This window comes from Wickerhamiella sorbophila (genome assembly GCF_002251995.1).
Source record: "Wickerhamiella sorbophila strain DS02 chromosome Unknown contig3, whole genome shotgun sequence".
NCBI classification, from domain to species: domain Eukaryota; kingdom Fungi; phylum Ascomycota; class Dipodascomycetes; order Dipodascales; family Trichomonascaceae; genus Wickerhamiella; species Wickerhamiella sorbophila.
Window position 1 is genome coordinate 1,467,736 of NW_020194004.1, and position 17,061 is coordinate 1,484,796.

Sequence of the window (17,061 nt, forward strand, 5' to 3'; positions counted from 1 at the left end):
TAAACCACCTGCGAGCTCGCCTAGCGAGTCGTCTGTTTTGTCATCATGTCCGACACTTCGACTTGGCTGCTGTTGGCAGGTGTGGCGATGATTTTCGTCACGGCCAAACTCGTCATGCATGTGAAGCCGCCAGCACAGCGCGATCCTGGTGTTGAGCGAAGGCGCGGGCGCGTTCGTAACGAAATGGTTGAGATCGTCGAGGTCATGCTTCCCCAGGTCCCTCGGGACGTTATTCTCCATGACTTGGCGCAGACCCGCAATGTAGAGCGTACGATTGATCGTCTACTGGTTCGTGTCAACCGCAATGAGTTTGCCGAGCGTCCGCCCTTCCAGGCCAAGCCGGCCGCCAGCAAGGCCAAGGCAGAGACCCTCCTGGATCGATACAATGTGAGTTTAGACGAGCAGGAACAGGCATTTGCATCTGGCTGGAAGGATTCCCGCCAAGAAAGAGAGACTCAGCTGCGGGCTCAGCGCCAAAGCATGATTCTCAAGGCCCGCCAGGCGGCGTTGAAGAAATCAGAGTAGGCGCCACTCGCTTTTTAACCTTGACACCTGGGGTTACCGGACTAAAAACTGGCGCCGGGATCTTTGTCTGTACTTTCTCTGGGGTCCCTGGCTTTGCAAACGCGTCAAGACTGGCCTGCTTAATGGGCGACGGTGTGACTCTTGGCTCCATAGATTTTGTATTCAGCAGTGGACTATCATAAACATCTCCTAATTCTCCTGATTCGAATAGCAATGCAGAACAAAACCCGTCAGTGGACGTCACAAATAATGTGTTGCCGTCTGGCGTCCAGGCCAGGTCGGTTAATGAAGAATAATGGATGTTACGCACTTGCGCTAGGGGGGCCGCCCTGCTGGTGTCATAGATCATAACACTGTCATACAAAGCAACCGCATAAATTAGGCGGTATGGTAGACCGATGGCTGAAGAGCCCTCAAGCTTGCGGGGCACCGGTGAAAAGGCCACCGCCAGGCTAGGTTTGTCGCCAGCGACCAATGCAGCGGGGCCTTTCCCAAGTCCAGCTCGAGTAAAAATATAGAAGACGTCTGAATCAGGTTGTTGGGGGTTGCGAAGCTGACCTGCAGGGCTCACCAACAAGCTTCCATCTGGAGCAAACGCCAGTCGCCTAAAGAACGACGTGAACGTCTCGTTATGATACAGAGCAAGTCTGCCATCATCAAGCTCTCGTTTTGTCGTTCTCTGTGGCGAACCTACTATCAATGCTCCATTTTTCGTAGTCACTTTGTAAACAATCATTGTTCGGTCACTTGATTGTGTAGCAAGATACTCATTATTAGGGTCCCATGCAACTCCTTGCACATAATGGCCATGTTCGGCTAGCTGCTTGACGCATTTCCCGGTCTCTGCGGCGTAAATTCGGGTAGTGTTGTCCATAACAGCAGCAGCAATATACTTGGAGTCAGGGCTCCACGCGAGGTCATAAATTTCGGCCCCTGTGCCTCTGCATGTAGTCAGAACTCGCCACGACTCCAAATCTACCAGTTCCTCCTCTCCAAACATTTTTCTAGGCTCAGAGGACGCCAAGGTCCAAATACAGATCACACCGTCGTCGCCGGCCGACGCAAGAAATCGACCACTGGGATCGAATTTGACAACGTTTACTGCCTGTGTGTGTTTTTCTAATGTTGCAATGTATACAACTGACGCGACAGACGTGTCGGTCGCGTTTTCCAGAGACTCCATGTTGAGCTGCCACAGCCGAACGTTGTTATCACCGCCTGCAGTTGCTAAACGAGGACTCAATCCTTGGGTTACAGGCGTATTCGGCTGAAAATCAGCACTATATATTGGCTGATCATCTTGGTGCCAATGCACCGTTAATGGTTTAGCCTTCATGTCAGCAGAACGCGTCGTGCAAAATCACATCAGCAGTAATTAAAGTACATATAAAGCTAACTGAGTCAAGAAAAGCCCAAAAAAAAATTGGCGAAATAGAAGCAGATATATCTAAGAAAAGAACTTAGAGTAGGCAGCACGTTGACTCTGTTTCCGTTTAGCAACGAGCTGCTCGACAGTCTTTTTCTCAGCCAGAACGCCAGCATCCTGAGGCATACGAGACTCAGCCTCAGACAAATCACTCAAAGCACCCTCTAAATCTTTGAGCTGCTTGCGAGCAACCGCCCGGCGGTAGTATGCCTTTGCCTGCTCAGCAGGCGTAGCAGTAGCCAAACTCAAAACAGAATCTGCGGCATCGATAGTAGGCTGGGCCCGGTTCAGCTGTAAATTAATTAGTGCAACATTCAACCACAAACTAACCTTCAGCTTCTGGTACTCGTTGTAAAGAGCGTGGTCGGGATCGACATCGAAGTGATAAGCATACTTGATGGCCTTGCGGTATTTAGCCAACGCAAGGTCGAGGTTCTTGAGCTTGAATTGCTGAGTTCCCAGCTCCTTGAGTTTTTGAACAACCGTCAAGGCAGTCTTCAAGTTGGCCTCGTCATCTTTCTCTTGACAACTGGGCTCGTCTTCAGGGAATGCCTCAAAGGTATCACCAGTGGGATCAGCGGGTGTCGCAGGTTCACCTTCAGCAAGCTCACCACAATCGACGATAACAACCGGCTTGACTGGCTTGTCCTGCTCGCCAGTCTTGGTGTTTTCAATCTCACGGACAACACCCTTGCCAGAAATAACCTCACCAAACACAACATGCTTGCCATCAAGGTGAGGAGTAGGAGCAGTGGTCACAAAGAACTGAGAACCGTTGGTTCCAGGGCCAGCATTGGCCATTGAAAGCAAAAAGGGCTTGTCATGCTTGAGATCGAAATTCTCATCCTCGAACTTTTCGCCATAAATGGACTCGCCGCCAGTTCCGTTGCCGGCAGTAAAGTCACCACCCTGGATCATAAACTCTTTAATCACGCGGTGGAAGTCAGAGCCTTTGAAGTACAGCGGTTTACCCATGGATCCCTCGCCTTTCTCACCAGTGCAAAGCGCCCGGAAGTTCTCGGCAGTCTTGGGCACCACGTCGCTGTAAAGCTCGTAAACAATGCGGCCAACAGGCTCGCCGCCGATTTCAATGTCCATAAACGTGCGTGGTCTCATTATTGGTTGTATGTCGGTGGGAAGCCAGCCGTGATGCAGATGCTTATGTAGACCAAGAGGTGGAATATTCGAGATTCGGAGATTGCGATTAGCTAGTCTAAATTATCCAGAACCCGGTTATTGCGACCATATTTATCGACCAAAGCCCTTTCATGCTGCAAAGTTTCTCTGCGATAAGCCAGACGGGGCTCGGGAATGTTGGTCTTCTCGATGTTGATCTCGCTATTGTGCATGTTGTAACCCCAGTGGTCTTTGACTTCGTGTTCGAATCCGCTTTGTTTGACGGAGTAAAGAGCGAGCTCACGGGAGTCTACAGCACTCAGTTTGTAAATTTGAATAGCAATGCTGTACTCCTCGATCAGCGGCTCACGGGTAAACGAGAACTGTAGTGGATCGTCTGTGCTGAGTGACACATTGAGACCACGACGGAAGTAGTTGACAAATGGATTCTTTTCATACGACAAGAACAAAGCATTGTTAGAAAGTGGTGACATTGCAATACCGACTTGCTCCAAATAGTATAAGAATTGAATAAAGGGTAGTTTGCGTAACAAAATGCCGTGGGCAATACCCTGCGAGGTCAAGAAAGCTCCAATAAGGTGCTCCGGGTCTCCTGCTTCACCAGCATGTGGTCTCAACACAAAAGTGTTGAAGCCTAGCTTCTTGCGGTACTGGTTGAGAGATGCCATGTTGGCATAGAGGTAGTAGAGCCAGTAAGTATAGGGCGGGTTAGCACCGGTGTTCCATTGATCAGGTGTCACAAGACGAGCGTAAAGAGGTTGGTCGGCTTTTGATTCATCGTCCACACTGTCAAATCCAATAACTCGCTGTAAAAAGATGTGTAGCTTGGGGTCGGAGGTCGGGTCTTTGGTAACCTCGAACAAAGGCTCGAAAACGTTCCGAACAACATCACCAAAATTTTCAACAAGACCCGACTGTTTATAAACATTGTACAGCCGTGGTACTTGGATGAGCCAGCGGACGTTTGAAGAGAACAGCTTGTTGTCAACCACCCATTTGGCCAGCTTGGTCCATTCGTCTTTTGAACGGCCATAAATGGAAATACGGTACTCTGCCATTTGATACTTGGACTGTTCCAAATCGCTGAAAACCTCTTTGGTGAGTTCTGCAAGGTATCTTCCGTCGACGAAATTGTCGGTCTTGAGGAATATTTCGCGCAAACGTGACTCGCCGATTGGGTTGTACTTCAGATTGAATTTGTCAAAGCGATGGAATGCCTCCTGGTGGGCATGCATATCGAGCGTATCGATATTAAGGTCATAAGCAGTGAGATTCAATGACTCAAACACCTGTTCGAGTGTCAGCTCTTTACCATCACGACGAATCACCAACTCGTTGGGCGACTTTTTGAGCTTACTTTTGATAAACCGCAACAAGTGCTTCTGGGTCATACAAGCAGAGTGGTGAACATGCGTATCTACCTTACGCACATTGTAGAAATCACGATGGGGGATTTGCTTGGACTTAAGGACTTCTTCATCCTGATTTAACAGATAGTACAAATTCCACTTGGCGTCGAGGTATTGCAGGCGACGGAATGCAAAGGTCTTGCACGGCCCATCGGTGCTACAGCTAGAAATGTACTCGTAGGCTTCATAGTATTCGGCAAGAGTTGGAATTTTGGCAATCGGCTTTTCGTTGTCGTCAAAGACTTCGTACACATACTCTTCGTTCCGCTTGACAGTATACGAGTTTGCCTCTGGAATTTCGCACTCTGAAAAATGAAAGTCGCTGCCAATGTTGGCTGGTGTGGGCTCCTTTCGAGGTCTGGGGGCGAATTGTTTGGTTCCAGGGTGATACATCGGGGCGGGGGGCTCCGGATAAATTTTCCAGCCCTCGAGGTTCTTGGGGTTCTCTTGTTCGTTTTGCAACGAGACAGACATAAACCGCTCGCGTGCATCAATACAAGCAGCGACCTTACCGTACATTTCCCTCAAGCGGGCAATTTGATCCGCATCCTCGGTCTCGTGGAGATCAAGAGTGCCTCTTCGTCGAGCACCTCTAACGCCGACGATTGGCGGGAGGGGTGGCAAATCCTTGTCATCTCTGTACTTTGCATTCGGAGCCTGCTCGGAAATCGGAGCGCACGGCTCAGGAAAGCCTGTTTTGTCGAACCTATCCACCACATCCAGCGCCTTCATCCGGCCTTGGAGTTCTGCATACTGCTTCTCTTGGCGGTAAGAGATCTGGTAGGGGTCATTCGACTGATCGTCATCGCTATCCTCGAACGAGTTTGACAATCGCGACATCTTAGGGTGGCAATCAAACAGCAAACAGTCGTGAGGCCAGGCACGCTTTTTTTAATCTCCGTTGCAAATCAACAGGGTTAGGGCGATCGGCGGTGTTTGAGCCCTCGAGGAGTCACCCAGGAACCCTCGCAAATCGGAAGTTGGGACGCTTAAATCGCTCGGCACACGCACTTGTCATCTTTCAACATGGTTGCTCACATCACCGTAAATAGTCTCGATACCTTGCCAAACGAGCTCGCACTCTATGTGCTGCATATTCAGGACCGGGTTCTTGCTAAAAAGGACCGGTTTGACGTTGCAATTTCCGGTGGATCGCTTGCAAAGACAATGGCTGAGGGCCTGGTCGGCAACCCGCACGCCAGGCTGTCCAAGTGGAACATCTGGCTTGCGGACGAGCGCATTGTCAAGAACGACCATGCGGATTCCAATTTCGGTGTCTTTGAGAAGGAGTTCCTGTCCAAGCTTCCTGAAAACGAGCGTCCCGTGTGCTTCTCGCTGAACGACACCGACTTCGATGTGGCCTCCACCCCCAGCGCTGAGTTCGCAAAGGACTACCAGGCCCGCCTCATCAAGGAGCTGGGCCCCGACCCTGTTATTGACCTCGTCTATCTCGGCATGGGTCCTGATGGACACAATTGCTCCCTGTTCCCGGGCCACAAGTTGCTGGAGGAGCGTGAGCTGTTTGTGTCTTCTCTCGACGACTCTCCCAAGCCCCCTCCCCGCCGCATCACTCTCACCAAGCGGGCTCTGGCCAATGCTGACCACTTGGTGTTTGTTACCATTGGTTCGTCCAAGAACGAAGCCATCAAAGGCGTTTTTGTCAAGAGAGACCCTGCCTTGCCTTCTTTCCAGGTCAACCAGCTCGCCAAAAACGAGGTTGTTTGGTTCTGCGACCACGATGCTGTCGCTGGCGTGAACGTCCCTGATATCAACGCCAAGGTTTAAACACAAAATAGGAACTCGTTTCTCATTATATAAATATAGTTACAGGGTGTTCAGGTACTTTAGTGCCTCGTTGATGCTCTGGAGACCTACCTTACGGTCGCTCGACTGTAAAAGAGTCACCAAATGGCCCATATCTGACTTTTCATAGTTTCGATGGCTTTTCAGGGTCTTATATGCAGACGTGCAAGAGATCGAGGGGACGTTTGCAGGCAACGGCTGGCTGGAGGACAACCCTAGGCAGAACAGCATTGAGAAAGAATCCTTGGCACACTCCTCGCATGCTCCTGCTGGTGCCGACTCTGTCGCTTCTTCTTTCAACCCCTCACCGGTACAAATGCAAGGGGTGTGGTCTGTACAAAACCCACATTTCGAATCTGGGAGATCAAGGGTGGGCGGTTGTATTTCGGGGAGCTTTGCAAACTTGGACACACTATTCCTCGACTTGGACACCCGGTTTAGAGGTACAGCCTGTTTTACCTCAAAGTTACTAAAGTCGATCTCTTTTGGAGTCGGGAGAGTGCTAGCAGGACTGAAATGATCACTCGGAGGCGCCGGTCGTAGCCCAACCTCTGCACAAATACACCCAGACTCCTTTGTACAGATCCCACAGTGGTCGTCTTCCCCACCGCCATGGTTATGCGTTTTGTGGCCATGGCAAGGTGACGCCCGCGGCTTTGCCTTCCGACCTGGCTTCGGCCGGGGGGGCAACTCCCATTTTTTCGACGTGTTCAATCCTGTCTTGACCTCAGGTGCCCTGGTTTGCACAATAATATTCTCTGGCGCCGGTGCTATAGGGGGGCGAGCCATTGATGGATTCTAGAATGGAGAAAAAATAAGTCGATTACGAGATTACACTACATAGCCTCCTCAGGTGCATTAGCGACTTTTTCTGTTCCGGGACGGTGGAGAGGAGGTACGTTCATAGAATAAGCAACAGTATTGTGATCAGTAGTTGATTGGTCTTCTTCGACCTGGAACGTAAGTTTCAGACCACCGGTCTCCGAGGGATACGCGAACTGCTCTTTGCGCAATTCACTGAACTCAGGACCAGGGACCTCTTCAGTTCCGTCGCCGTTAGTGATCGAGTTGATCACCAAGTAGTTACGCCTGGGCAGCAAAGTGTTGTTGTTGCGAGGCTGGGACTTTGTGTCCACAGAGAACATGTGCACCATATCCTCGACGGTCTGCTTGCCTAGATAATGAAGCTTGTTACGCTTGTTCATGAAATCAGCAAGGAGATCTGGCGGTGGGGTATTGGTGATGGCGCTCGAAACGGGACAGATCATCAATCGGTGGTCAGTATCTGGAGCCACGGCTCCCCCGTCTTTACGGTAAGTTCTAAACCGTCCCACTCCAGCTAGGTGAACATCGCCAGCCAGAATCGTGACCCGAGTGCTAGTTTTTTGTGCAAACCTCTGTAGTCTCGCAATGAACTCATTACGTTCCTGCTTGTGGTGTCGTGCACACCAATGATCATTCAAGTCGTCAAGAAGCTCAACTTCACCATCGTAATGATTCACAAACCCTTTTAAAATTACACCATGCCTGGCGAGGAACTTGACGGGTTCAATAAAGCACGACTCCATTAGCATCTCAGCCCAGACCATGCGGGGATACGCAATTGGGACGCCCAGCATCACCAGCAAGTGCTTAATCTCGGGATTGGCAGTGAACTCCGCTTCCAGCCGATTAAAGACCGCAGTATAAGTCTGGGGGTAACAGATCTGATGCTTTGTCCGCTCAGTGCGACAGTCGAGACCGAGAAACCCGATCTGTTTGCCCAGTCGAGCATAGATGGACTTGGCGGGATAGTGGATGTAAGGCCCATTTTTGTTGATGGTAATGAAGGAGGGATCAGTGGTAGCTGAGTCTCCGGTCGGCCCAACACCCAGCTGGAATAGCATGTAATATCGGTGAGCGCTTTCACCCAATGACTCGAAAATGGGTGTCCGCATAGTTCCGTCTCGGTAAGAACCATAGCCATCAATGATGTCGTGGTCATCATAAATGTTGATCGACGGAAGTGTCGCCAGCGCCGTAGGCCAAGTGGGCTGATTGGTTTTGGCCACAGTGCCTTTCCAGTACCCCATCCCGTACCACTGAATGTAAACACAGAAAAAGAACGCATCCAGACTATCGCGGTCATCCTGGGAGAGCTTGTAATGGAATCCACCTTTGGAGATATTATGTTTACGCCATTCCGTAAACACTGGCAGGGCAATGTTGATATTATCACAATAGAGCTGATCTCCTCCACCCAGCATCACATGAAACGGGCGTGCCTTGTGTTTGTCCATGACATCGTCCCACATTGAGGCCTTGAAATACTGCGTCTGGGTACTCAAAGAAAACCCGTTACAAGAATAAAACATGATGTTCATATCCTGGTCTTTTCCTGGCACATAAAAGTCGAAAGGCGGGTGCTCTGCGCCCAGCTGATACGTGCAGCGGGTCTGTGTTTCAGCCATTTCAACCGTGAACCTGAATCGCCAAAACGTGTGATTGAACGCAGTATAGATCTTTTCAAGCTGGGCTTCGAGTTCCTGAACTTTAAACACCGGAAAGTCATCGTAGTTGCTGCCTTCATCGGCAGTCACGTACATGGCGGAGCCTCTCCAATCCGTGCCATCCATACCCCAATACCGAAGAATTGGGCCGGCGACAATTTTGAGTTTGCCCTCATTTTCATAACGCACAGGAAATTCCAGAGGTTTGCCCCATGGAAGTTGAACCATTGTTGTAGTCAAGTTGGCAACCTCTAACGGCTGATGGATTACACAATGGACATACATGATGTCATAGTGCGTCAAACGGTACCACATTTGCGAACGGTGGTTGTAGACATAATGCAGGCCGAAAAACAGCAAAATAGACTGGACGAGTCATTGTTTGGGGCGCTATAAATAGACAGGTACCTCCTGCGACAACCTCCCCTATACCGCAAAGCGGCGTCTCAAAGCCTATGACGCTCGGTTGCAAAGCTCAATTGCGCTTGTACACCTCGTACCAAAGCTCAGAGCCGCCAAAATCTTGGTTTCAGTGGCGACTTTCTCTCACAGTTGCTTCTTCAATTTTTCGGACGATCTGCTGACGTACTCTCAGCCAATGGAGACGCAAGAGCTAAGGGCGGCGTTATGGCTGATGCCTAGGCCAGGAACGCCACTGTTTGATGCGTTGAAACAGAACATAGATGGTCTCAAGCCCTTGTTCGATGATGGACACAGGTTTGATCCACACGTGACGCTGACATCGGGCATTTATGTCTCACGTAAATCTGAGGTGGATCGGATTCTAAACCGAGCATTTGCAGCAGCCAAGTCCGTCCCCCACGTGGATGTTATTCTTCAGCAACTTTCTTTTGGAAAGCACAAGTATCGCAAAGTTGTTCTAGAAGTCAAGCCGGAGCAGGAGCTGGTTTCCCTTTCCATGATTTGCCGCGAAAGTTTTGTCATTTTGCCGTCCTTAATCGCTCGTTCGCAGCACTATAGTGCTATGAGTGAGGCTGAACAAAGGGCCATACATGACCAAGCTTCCGCTGCCGCTGAGGATTGGGCCAAAACAGAGTATCGCCCACATCTTTCCCTCGTCTATTCCAATATTTATTCCGTTACTGAGGCAAATCGACGAAGCATCGACCAAAGGCTGAGTGACGTGTTTGGACCAAACTATGCTACACGCGGAATTGGCTGGACCAATGGCCGTATTGCATTGGTGGCATGCGAGGGTGATCCTGAAGACTGGGAAGTGTTAGGCTACCGCGACTTATGAGGGCTTTTTGTTGTTACATATATAGAGAGTTGTACAATTGACTTTTTTGCTTAATTTTTTTTAATCTTTTGGCTTATTAGGTGGTCCAAAGTCTAGCTGTACCGTCGCCACCAGCACTGAATAGCCATGCTTCGCGAGGGTGCCAAGCGACCTGGAGCACACCCAGACTCGACGATATTTTGTGACCCTTTAAGATCTTGAGAGGAACAAGCAGGGGGTTTTTAAGAAGATCGTCGTAGACAGTGCAATGCAAAATGTTGATCGTAGCGTCATCACTAGCCGAGCAGAAGAGTGGAAGCCGGGGATGATACTTGACATCTCGAACAGCACGGCTATGGTATCGGAGCATCTTGAAAGGCTTCTCGCTCAGCTCCATATCCACCCATGTAACACGCTTGTCGAAAGACCCCGCAATCACATTCTCACCACGAGGGTGGACATCGAACGAAGACAGCCATTTGGCACCAGGCTGCAGACGCTTGACCAAAGATTGAGCTGACAGGTCATAGACTCTGACGTATCTTTGGCTAGCCACAAAGAGATGAGGACGGAAAGGATGGAATTTGGCGTCCTGTACAATACCCTTGGACTTGCGGAACGGACTTTGACTGGTGTGTTTAGACATCTGGTGAACCAAGACCGCAGAGTGACCAGACTCTGGAAGCACGGTAACAAAGTAGTCACCCTTGGAATGCCAATCAAGCTTCTTGACTCTTTTAGTGCATCTGACAACAACTCCACATCCTTTCGCAGCCAATTGAGGACCAGGTTTGGTCCATTGTGCATAAGTCTTGACGGGCGCAGGCTCCTTATCCTCGCCATCATCATCTACATTAGTGGATGCCTTGGCAGTGCGGCCATCAGTCTGGTAAGCCCACCCACGCTCCATGGTTTCAAGACCTGTGTTTTCAACATGGCCATCAAAGACCCCGGCCGGCACAAGAAGATAAATATTATCGCCTGCAGCCACAGACAGAATTCCAGTCTCAACCTTGGGGTGCCAAACAACAGCATCGATTCTGTCGTCTGGGTGGCCGCCCTCGGCATCGTTATAAGTATCGGCCTTGATGATATCCAGCCGCCAAAGCTCACGGCCAGTGAGAGCTTCCCATACGCGAACGCTTCCATCTTCACCGCCAGTAGCCAAGAACTGGCCAGAAGGGTGAACCGACAATGTGCGTACACGGCCAGTGTGACCCTTGAAAATCACTGAGCAGCGAATGGGGAAAGGACGCAAGTCTTGAGGGGAGGGCAGCTCGGGAATTAGAGAATCAGGGTCAATATTGAGCTTGCTACGACGAGAGCGGGGTGCAAGATACAGATCAAGACAGCGTTCAAATCTCTCACGGATGGCATTAGCATAACCAGGAACCTTGCGCAAGGATCCGAATTTCTGGGGCATAAAGTCTGTCTCCCGCTCCGATGGGTCCATGGCCAGCCATTTCTCCTTTTCCTCATCATCAAGCAGATACTCGGGAGGAGGATTGTAACTTTCCTCATGGGTAGGAGGAGTCATTTTGGGGGCAGGAATGTGCATGCTGTTTTCGGGTTTGGACTCTTCATTCTCCCAGACGTCGTACAACTTAGAGCTCAACTTCATCTGCCCGTCGTCGTCGACATTGTGATCTTTCTTATCCTTGAGTACAAGCCGTCCTTCCCGAATAGCACGTACCAGCTTCATAACCCGTTTAGCCTCATGTTTGGAGGGCACAAAGCGACGTTTGGGCTCAGGAGTGGCCGTCAAGGGCATGACCTCTTGCTTAGAGGTGAAATACTCCACCGTATCCTGATAAGGATTAATATCGTCGGTGGGAAGCTTGCCGCTTTGCACTCTGTCAATGAGATCAAGCTCCTCTTTCGACAAATTCAAGTTACCACCGGTGTTCTTGTCAACAAGACCAGTCCAGCCTTTAGGTAAATCAATAGTCTCTAACAGCGAATCAATAGCAGAAGCAGTTGCTGGGCGCATCACACGTTTGCCGTCTATATCGTAACCAATGTGAGGGAATTTCTCGTAGGCGGAAACGGGGATGTTGCCAATAGTGTTTGCTTCGTCAACATCGCTGTCGTCGCTACTGTAATGGGGATCAATAGGAGGCCTAATGGGACGAGGCTTGCCATCAGCACCTTCAATGTACCTGACTTCGTCATCGTCACTAAACAGGTCCTGTTCGTTGAAATCTGACTCCTCCTGCAACTCACGTAGCTCATCGCTATCCAAGCCGCTCTCGGAATCAGAGTCCAAGGAGGGCACAGAAACAACCTGGGATTCGACCTCAGACTCTGATTCAGAGTCTGACTCCATAGTTAATGGCGGGAACTCTTCGGGTTCGACGTCATTGTCCAACTGTCTTTTGGGCATTTGGAAAGACTCGAGAAAAAAATCGCTTAGATCATATTTTTTAATAAATTTTCACTTATGTAATCGAGGCCTCTGGACATCTACGAGCTTTGGTTTTAGGTTTTGATCTGAGTCAATGGCGGAGCGCCATACGTTATACTTTGGAAATCTTGAGGACCGGGTGGATGAATCCTTACTTTATGAATTGGGGATACAGGCAGGTCCTGTAGTCTCAGTATATATGCCCAAGGATCGAGTATCACTTCTCCACCAAGGATATGGATTCGTTGAGTATCCTTCGGCCAAGGACGCAGATTATGCTGCCACACTGCTTGCTAATATCAAATTGTACAATAAACCGGTCAACGTTCGTCGCGCCGGTAGCGACAAACCAACCAGCGAGGTGGGAGCTAAGGTGTTTGTGGGCAATTTGGACATTCTCGTCACGGAAAAGGTTCTAACCCAGACATTTTCTAGTTTTGGTCCGCTGGTGAGTACCAGAATAGCCCGCACGTCTGAGGGCCAGCCTAAAGGATACGGATTCGTTATATTTGAAGATTTTGAAGCAGCAGACGCTGCAATTAAAGGTATGGACGGCCAGTATCTAATGAACAAACCATGTACGGTTGGTTACGCACGGAAAGAAAACAGCGCTGGGTTCCATGGGGACGAGGTCGAGCGTCGCCTAGCACGGGAGGCCAAGCGGCATGGCGTCAAGTTTGGGCTCAAGTAGCTCTTTGGGGTGCTTGGCAGCTACTTCCCAGTCTTTGAGAACTTGTTTAACGGCCCAAACACCCGATTTGAAGTCCTCAAGGTCGAGATAGATGCTGGCAGAGAATCGAGCAAAAAGCTCGTCGTTGTACGTAGCCAGAGGGATAAAAGTCTTGTATTTATTCGCGAACTTGTCATGCGCAAAATCAATAAAGTCAAGGTGAAGCTTTGGGTCCAGCTGCAGCGGGAACCGAACCGTAAACATAGCCATAGGTGTACCGGAATTATCAATATCTGTAGTGTTCAGCTCTTTGCAAACCAGCTCGGATGCCTTCTTTGCTAGGTTGTTCTGATAATCCAAAATAGCCTGGTCTCCTCCGCAAACTTCTTCCCGGAATTTGAGCAATTCTATAGTGGTTTGCATCGCCGAATAGTCTGCAGTGGCCACATATGCGAACGAGTTCCCCAGCACCTTTTTGGACTCTTCGGGACTCAATTCCTGTGAGGGGCTAACGTAGATAGCTGAAATCGGCAACGAAGCAACCTGACGCTGGCGACTAGGATCGACATAAAGCACAGCACACGATGTGGTTCCGTACATCCATTTGTGGATGTTGGAGGTGAAATAGTCTGGGCGAGCCTGACGCAGAGAAATGGGTAGCAATCCTACTCCGTGAGCGCCATCAACGAAGGACAAAACCCCACGGTCTCTGCAGATCTTCACCATATTCTCCCATGGAAGGACAATTGCGGGCATTGAGCTCACGGTGTCCAAAAAGGCCAGTTTGGTGTCTGGGTGCTCATGCAGAACAGCTCGCAGCGCAGCTTCATTTTCGGCTGGAGAGGCATTGACGTCAATTTCAACTGGAATTAGCCGGACATCCTGCTGTTCTTCCAGAAATTTGAGTGTGTTCATACAGGCACCATAGATCGTGGTCAAGTACGCGATCTTGTCGCCCATCTGCCAAGGGTGGCTGCGAAGCACAGCATTCACCGCCGTCGTCGCATTGGGAGTGAATACCAGGTCATGGTAATCGGCATCTACTGTGGTGCTGATGGCCTGTCGGCATTTTTTCGAGATATCAAACAGCTCGTAGCGGAGATAACGGTTTGGAAAGGCATGCTTCTGCTTGATATGTTCCATTTGTGCCTCAATGACTTGAGTTGGCGCAGCGCCGTACGACCCATGATTGAGCTCTACAACGCCGTCTTCGAAAGCGAAATACTTCTCACGAAACTCACGTCCAAATGGCACAGTCATTGATGATTCACCCGCAATAGGGGAAGTTATTTATAGTCTGGTTTATCAGGATAACGTTCAACGGATATGCATACGTGCATCACATGCATGGAATTGCGGAGACGACGTGCATTGAGCGAGAAAAAAAAGTAATGGAAATTCATCAATGGTAAATAATTATACATGAATCTAGCAATCAGAGGCTGTATTACGTGGAGACTCAGCAGAATAAGATAGGCTCAAGTATGGGTCGACGGCCGTAGCTGCCGACGCTCGCTTGCGATGGCGGAGATACTTGACCCGCAGCAGGTTTTTGCGTGGGTTCTTGACCCGGATCTTCACTTGGAGGTGACCCACAGACTTCCAGATAGCGTCGTCTACTTTCGTGGGCAACTTCCGTCCGTAGAGGCATTGGTCTACCAGCCACATGCCCACGACAAACGAGCTGCGGTCCAGCGTGCCGTCTTGGTTATTATCAACCAAGTCCCAAACCTGTGACAGTACATCATCCGACAGGTGGCTGCGTCGCCAAAGTTGAGCCACGACGTAGCCATGAATATCTTCCAACTGCTGCCGTTCGTATTGCTCCAGAGTGTCTATAGACTGAATACTGCGGCCATCAAAAGACTGCCGGTTCACAACTCCAAACGAACTTGGGACTGGCGAGAGGGCCATTGCAACATTGTTTGTAGCCAGATTTGCAGCTGCATGGGCGGGTGCAAGCCCAGGGGTTGGGATCGGCTGAGCGACTGTGTGATTCCCCGGCTGGGCCACCGGTTGTGTGCTGGCAGAAGCAGTAGATAACAAACTTTGCGAAGACTTGTATCCCTCAAGCTCGCCTAAACCTGCCGGTAGAAGGCCATTTTGCTCGCCTACGGCTTCAACAATAGTCGCTAAAAGAGGAACGTGACTGCCCTTGTTGGCAGCCCATACTTTTTCGTACCGCTTCCGTTCCTTTTCAGAAATCACGTGTGCTTCCAGATGGTGCTTCCAGGGCTTTTCTTCATTGAAAATCTTCTTCTTGGATATGTGGCCATCCCTCATGGTTTGCTTGAGGTGCTTCTTTGGTATCGTGGCGGCTATCACGGGCGACGGGGTAGCCTCAATTGTCATCAGCGACACCTCTGATTTACTGGGACTCTTTCGGAACATTCGACTAAAGAATCCGTTCTTCTTCGACGGAGACGCCGCGTCATCAGATGTACTTGTAGACGTTACGGGTTCGGACACAGGGGTTTCGTGTCGCGACGCTGTCATTGTTGACCAACGCTGAACAAGATGAGGCCGGTCATTTTGCGTATTTGCCCGTTGAGGTTGAGCAATTCCTCCCCCGCTCCATTGGCCAGAAGGTCTGAACCGCTTTTTCCGTCGTGACCTTGCAGCCACCACTTCTTGGATTCTTATTACTTCTGTTTCTGCAAATGGAGTGGCTTTGACGGCTGCAGCTAAAGCTGATCGGGCTGATTGTGAGGGTCCATCAGGTTGTACCGATGAAGCAGAGGCCGCTTCATGAAGATCTAAGTCCCTGGTTGCTGAAAGCCGTGCCGCTGTTTGTTCAATTGCCAAGTTTCGTTGACGTTGGGTTTCAGCCGCCTTCATATCCGTCTCCTTGTTTTTATTGTCTATCTGGGACTTGAGTGATGCACTGAGTGAGGACACAAACTTGGAAGACAGAGGTTCTCTTGGGACAACTTCGATGGGCCGTAACAACGATGCTCTTGCTGCCGCGGAGGCCTGGGCAGTTAAAACCTTTTTGGGCTTTTCTGGTAGCTCTTGTTCAATGCGATCAACAGACCCAGTCCTGCACGGGGGTGACCCTTCGTTCGTGGGAATTCCAACCTCTGTTTCGCTAAATACTCCAAGGCTGGATGGGGCTGCAAGCTGTGCAGCATGTGACGCCTCTTCACGTTCTCTTTCTGTAAACGACGTATCGTAGTCTAAATCCGTCAATATTGAGGACTGTCTTGACCTCTTTAGAGCAGTGGCAGCTGCCGCAGAAGTTGCTGCCTCCGCGGGTGTGAGTGCGACAGTTGGAGCACCGGCGGATCCGAAAAGCAAAGAGACTGTAGAAAGCGTGGAAACGGACCCGTCTCTAGGTCGAGCTGATTTCGTTGGCGTATCCGTCAACGCAGTCGAAGCAGCAGTTTTCGCCAACCCACTTTGATCATCTGCGTCGAGGGAGTCAGCGCTTTCCACGGGTTCTTGGTTCTTGTTTTTCATATCCTTGGTTACGGCTCGTTTGTTGTTCACTGTGACGCTGCTTGTTTTAGCCAATGGCTTTTGTGAAAGCCGATTAGCAGCCCGTACCGACGTCGCGGCAGCGGCTCTGGCGGAAATAGAATTAAACCGTGCATGGTTGCTTTGCTGTGCTCGATTCGCATCCTGAGGGACCCCAAGTTTTTGAGGACTTGATAGAGGCCGTTGTGGAGCCTCTGATCCCGTTTTTTTTGCATTGGCGGCGGCTACTCGAGCAGCTGCTGCCACAAACGCCGGCCGTTGAGCACTGATCGTCCGTGATTGGTGCTCGACGTGTGAAACCGACCCATTATATAAATCTCTGAGCTTGCGCTCATCCGACTTCACTGGCTGCTTGCCTGGATCCCACCCGATATACCGAGACCGTTGCGGTTCAGACATTGTGGAGGTCAACCAAAGCTAAAACAGTGATTACAAAGGTCTGCCTGAGGAAATCATAAATAGATCCGGAAGCGCGGTCGGA

The 17,061-nt window shown here is 50.1% G+C and overlaps 12 protein-coding genes across 12 annotated transcripts; 4 read left to right on the plus strand and 8 right to left on the minus strand.

The window, feature by feature from the left end:
• Window positions 1–45: 45 nt before the first annotated feature.
• Window positions 46–525, plus strand: B9G98_02712 (Coupling of ubiquitin conjugation to ER degradation protein 1; the record flags this gene model as incomplete). Its single annotated transcript, XM_024809269.1, has 1 exon — window positions 46–525. The coding sequence occupies one exon, from the start codon at window positions 46–48 to the stop codon at window positions 523–525; it is 480 nt and encodes a 159-aa protein (XP_024665037.1).
• On the minus strand, window positions 488–1,861 carry B9G98_02713 (Chromatin assembly factor 1 subunit p60; the record flags this gene model as incomplete). The annotated part of the gene is made up of 1 exon (XM_024809270.1): window positions 488–1,861. The coding sequence occupies one exon, from the start codon at window positions 1,859–1,861 to the stop codon at window positions 488–490; it is 1,374 nt and encodes a 457-aa protein (XP_024665038.1).
• A 111-nt stretch (window positions 1,862–1,972) lies between these two features.
• B9G98_02714 (peptidyl-prolyl cis-trans isomerase) lies at window positions 1,973–3,067 on the minus strand (the record flags this gene model as incomplete). The annotated part of the gene is made up of 1 exon (XM_024809271.1): window positions 1,973–3,067. The coding sequence occupies one exon, from the start codon at window positions 3,065–3,067 to the stop codon at window positions 1,973–1,975; it is 1,095 nt and encodes a 364-aa protein (XP_024665039.1).
• A 92-nt stretch (window positions 3,068–3,159) lies between these two features.
• On the minus strand, window positions 3,160–5,337 carry B9G98_02715 (AMP deaminase; the record flags this gene model as incomplete). The annotated part of the gene is made up of 1 exon (XM_024809272.1): window positions 3,160–5,337. One exon carries the CDS (start codon window positions 5,335–5,337, stop codon window positions 3,160–3,162), a length of 2,178 nt encoding a protein of 725 aa, XP_024665040.1.
• Window positions 5,338–5,523: 186 nt separating this feature from the next.
• B9G98_02716 (6-phosphogluconolactonase 3) lies at window positions 5,524–6,282 on the plus strand (the record flags this gene model as incomplete). Its single annotated transcript, XM_024809273.1, has 1 exon — window positions 5,524–6,282. The coding sequence occupies one exon, from the start codon at window positions 5,524–5,526 to the stop codon at window positions 6,280–6,282; it is 759 nt and encodes a 252-aa protein (XP_024665041.1).
• Window positions 6,283–6,321: 39 nt separating this feature from the next.
• Window positions 6,322–7,089, minus strand: B9G98_02717 (hypothetical protein; the record flags this gene model as incomplete). The annotated part of the gene is made up of 1 exon (XM_024809274.1): window positions 6,322–7,089. The coding sequence occupies one exon, from the start codon at window positions 7,087–7,089 to the stop codon at window positions 6,322–6,324; it is 768 nt and encodes a 255-aa protein (XP_024665042.1).
• A 47-nt stretch (window positions 7,090–7,136) lies between these two features.
• B9G98_02718 (hypothetical protein) lies at window positions 7,137–9,017 on the minus strand (the record flags this gene model as incomplete). The annotated part of the gene is made up of 1 exon (XM_024809275.1): window positions 7,137–9,017. One exon carries the CDS (start codon window positions 9,015–9,017, stop codon window positions 7,137–7,139), a length of 1,881 nt encoding a protein of 626 aa, XP_024665043.1.
• A 370-nt stretch (window positions 9,018–9,387) lies between these two features.
• Window positions 9,388–10,050, plus strand: B9G98_02719 (2',3'-cyclic-nucleotide 3'-phosphodiesterase; the record flags this gene model as incomplete). Its single annotated transcript, XM_024809276.1, has 1 exon — window positions 9,388–10,050. One exon carries the CDS (start codon window positions 9,388–9,390, stop codon window positions 10,048–10,050), a length of 663 nt encoding a protein of 220 aa, XP_024665044.1.
• Window positions 10,051–10,126: 76 nt separating this feature from the next.
• On the minus strand, window positions 10,127–12,412 carry B9G98_02720 (Ribosome biogenesis protein ERB1; the record flags this gene model as incomplete). The annotated part of the gene is made up of 1 exon (XM_024809277.1): window positions 10,127–12,412. The coding sequence occupies one exon, from the start codon at window positions 12,410–12,412 to the stop codon at window positions 10,127–10,129; it is 2,286 nt and encodes a 761-aa protein (XP_024665045.1).
• Window positions 12,413–12,527: 115 nt separating this feature from the next.
• On the plus strand, window positions 12,528–13,124 carry B9G98_02721 (Splicing factor 3B subunit 4; the record flags this gene model as incomplete). Its single annotated transcript, XM_024809278.1, has 1 exon — window positions 12,528–13,124. The coding sequence occupies one exon, from the start codon at window positions 12,528–12,530 to the stop codon at window positions 13,122–13,124; it is 597 nt and encodes a 198-aa protein (XP_024665046.1).
• Window positions 13,077–14,363, minus strand: B9G98_02722 (Hercynylcysteine sulfoxide lyase; the record flags this gene model as incomplete). Its single annotated transcript, XM_024809279.1, has 1 exon — window positions 13,077–14,363. One exon carries the CDS (start codon window positions 14,361–14,363, stop codon window positions 13,077–13,079), a length of 1,287 nt encoding a protein of 428 aa, XP_024665047.1.
• Window positions 14,364–14,531: 168 nt separating this feature from the next.
• On the minus strand, window positions 14,532–16,979 carry B9G98_02723 (Increased rDNA silencing protein 4; the record flags this gene model as incomplete). Its single annotated transcript, XM_024809280.1, has 1 exon — window positions 14,532–16,979. One exon carries the CDS (start codon window positions 16,977–16,979, stop codon window positions 14,532–14,534), a length of 2,448 nt encoding a protein of 815 aa, XP_024665048.1.
• Window positions 16,980–17,061: the final 82 nt, after the last annotated feature.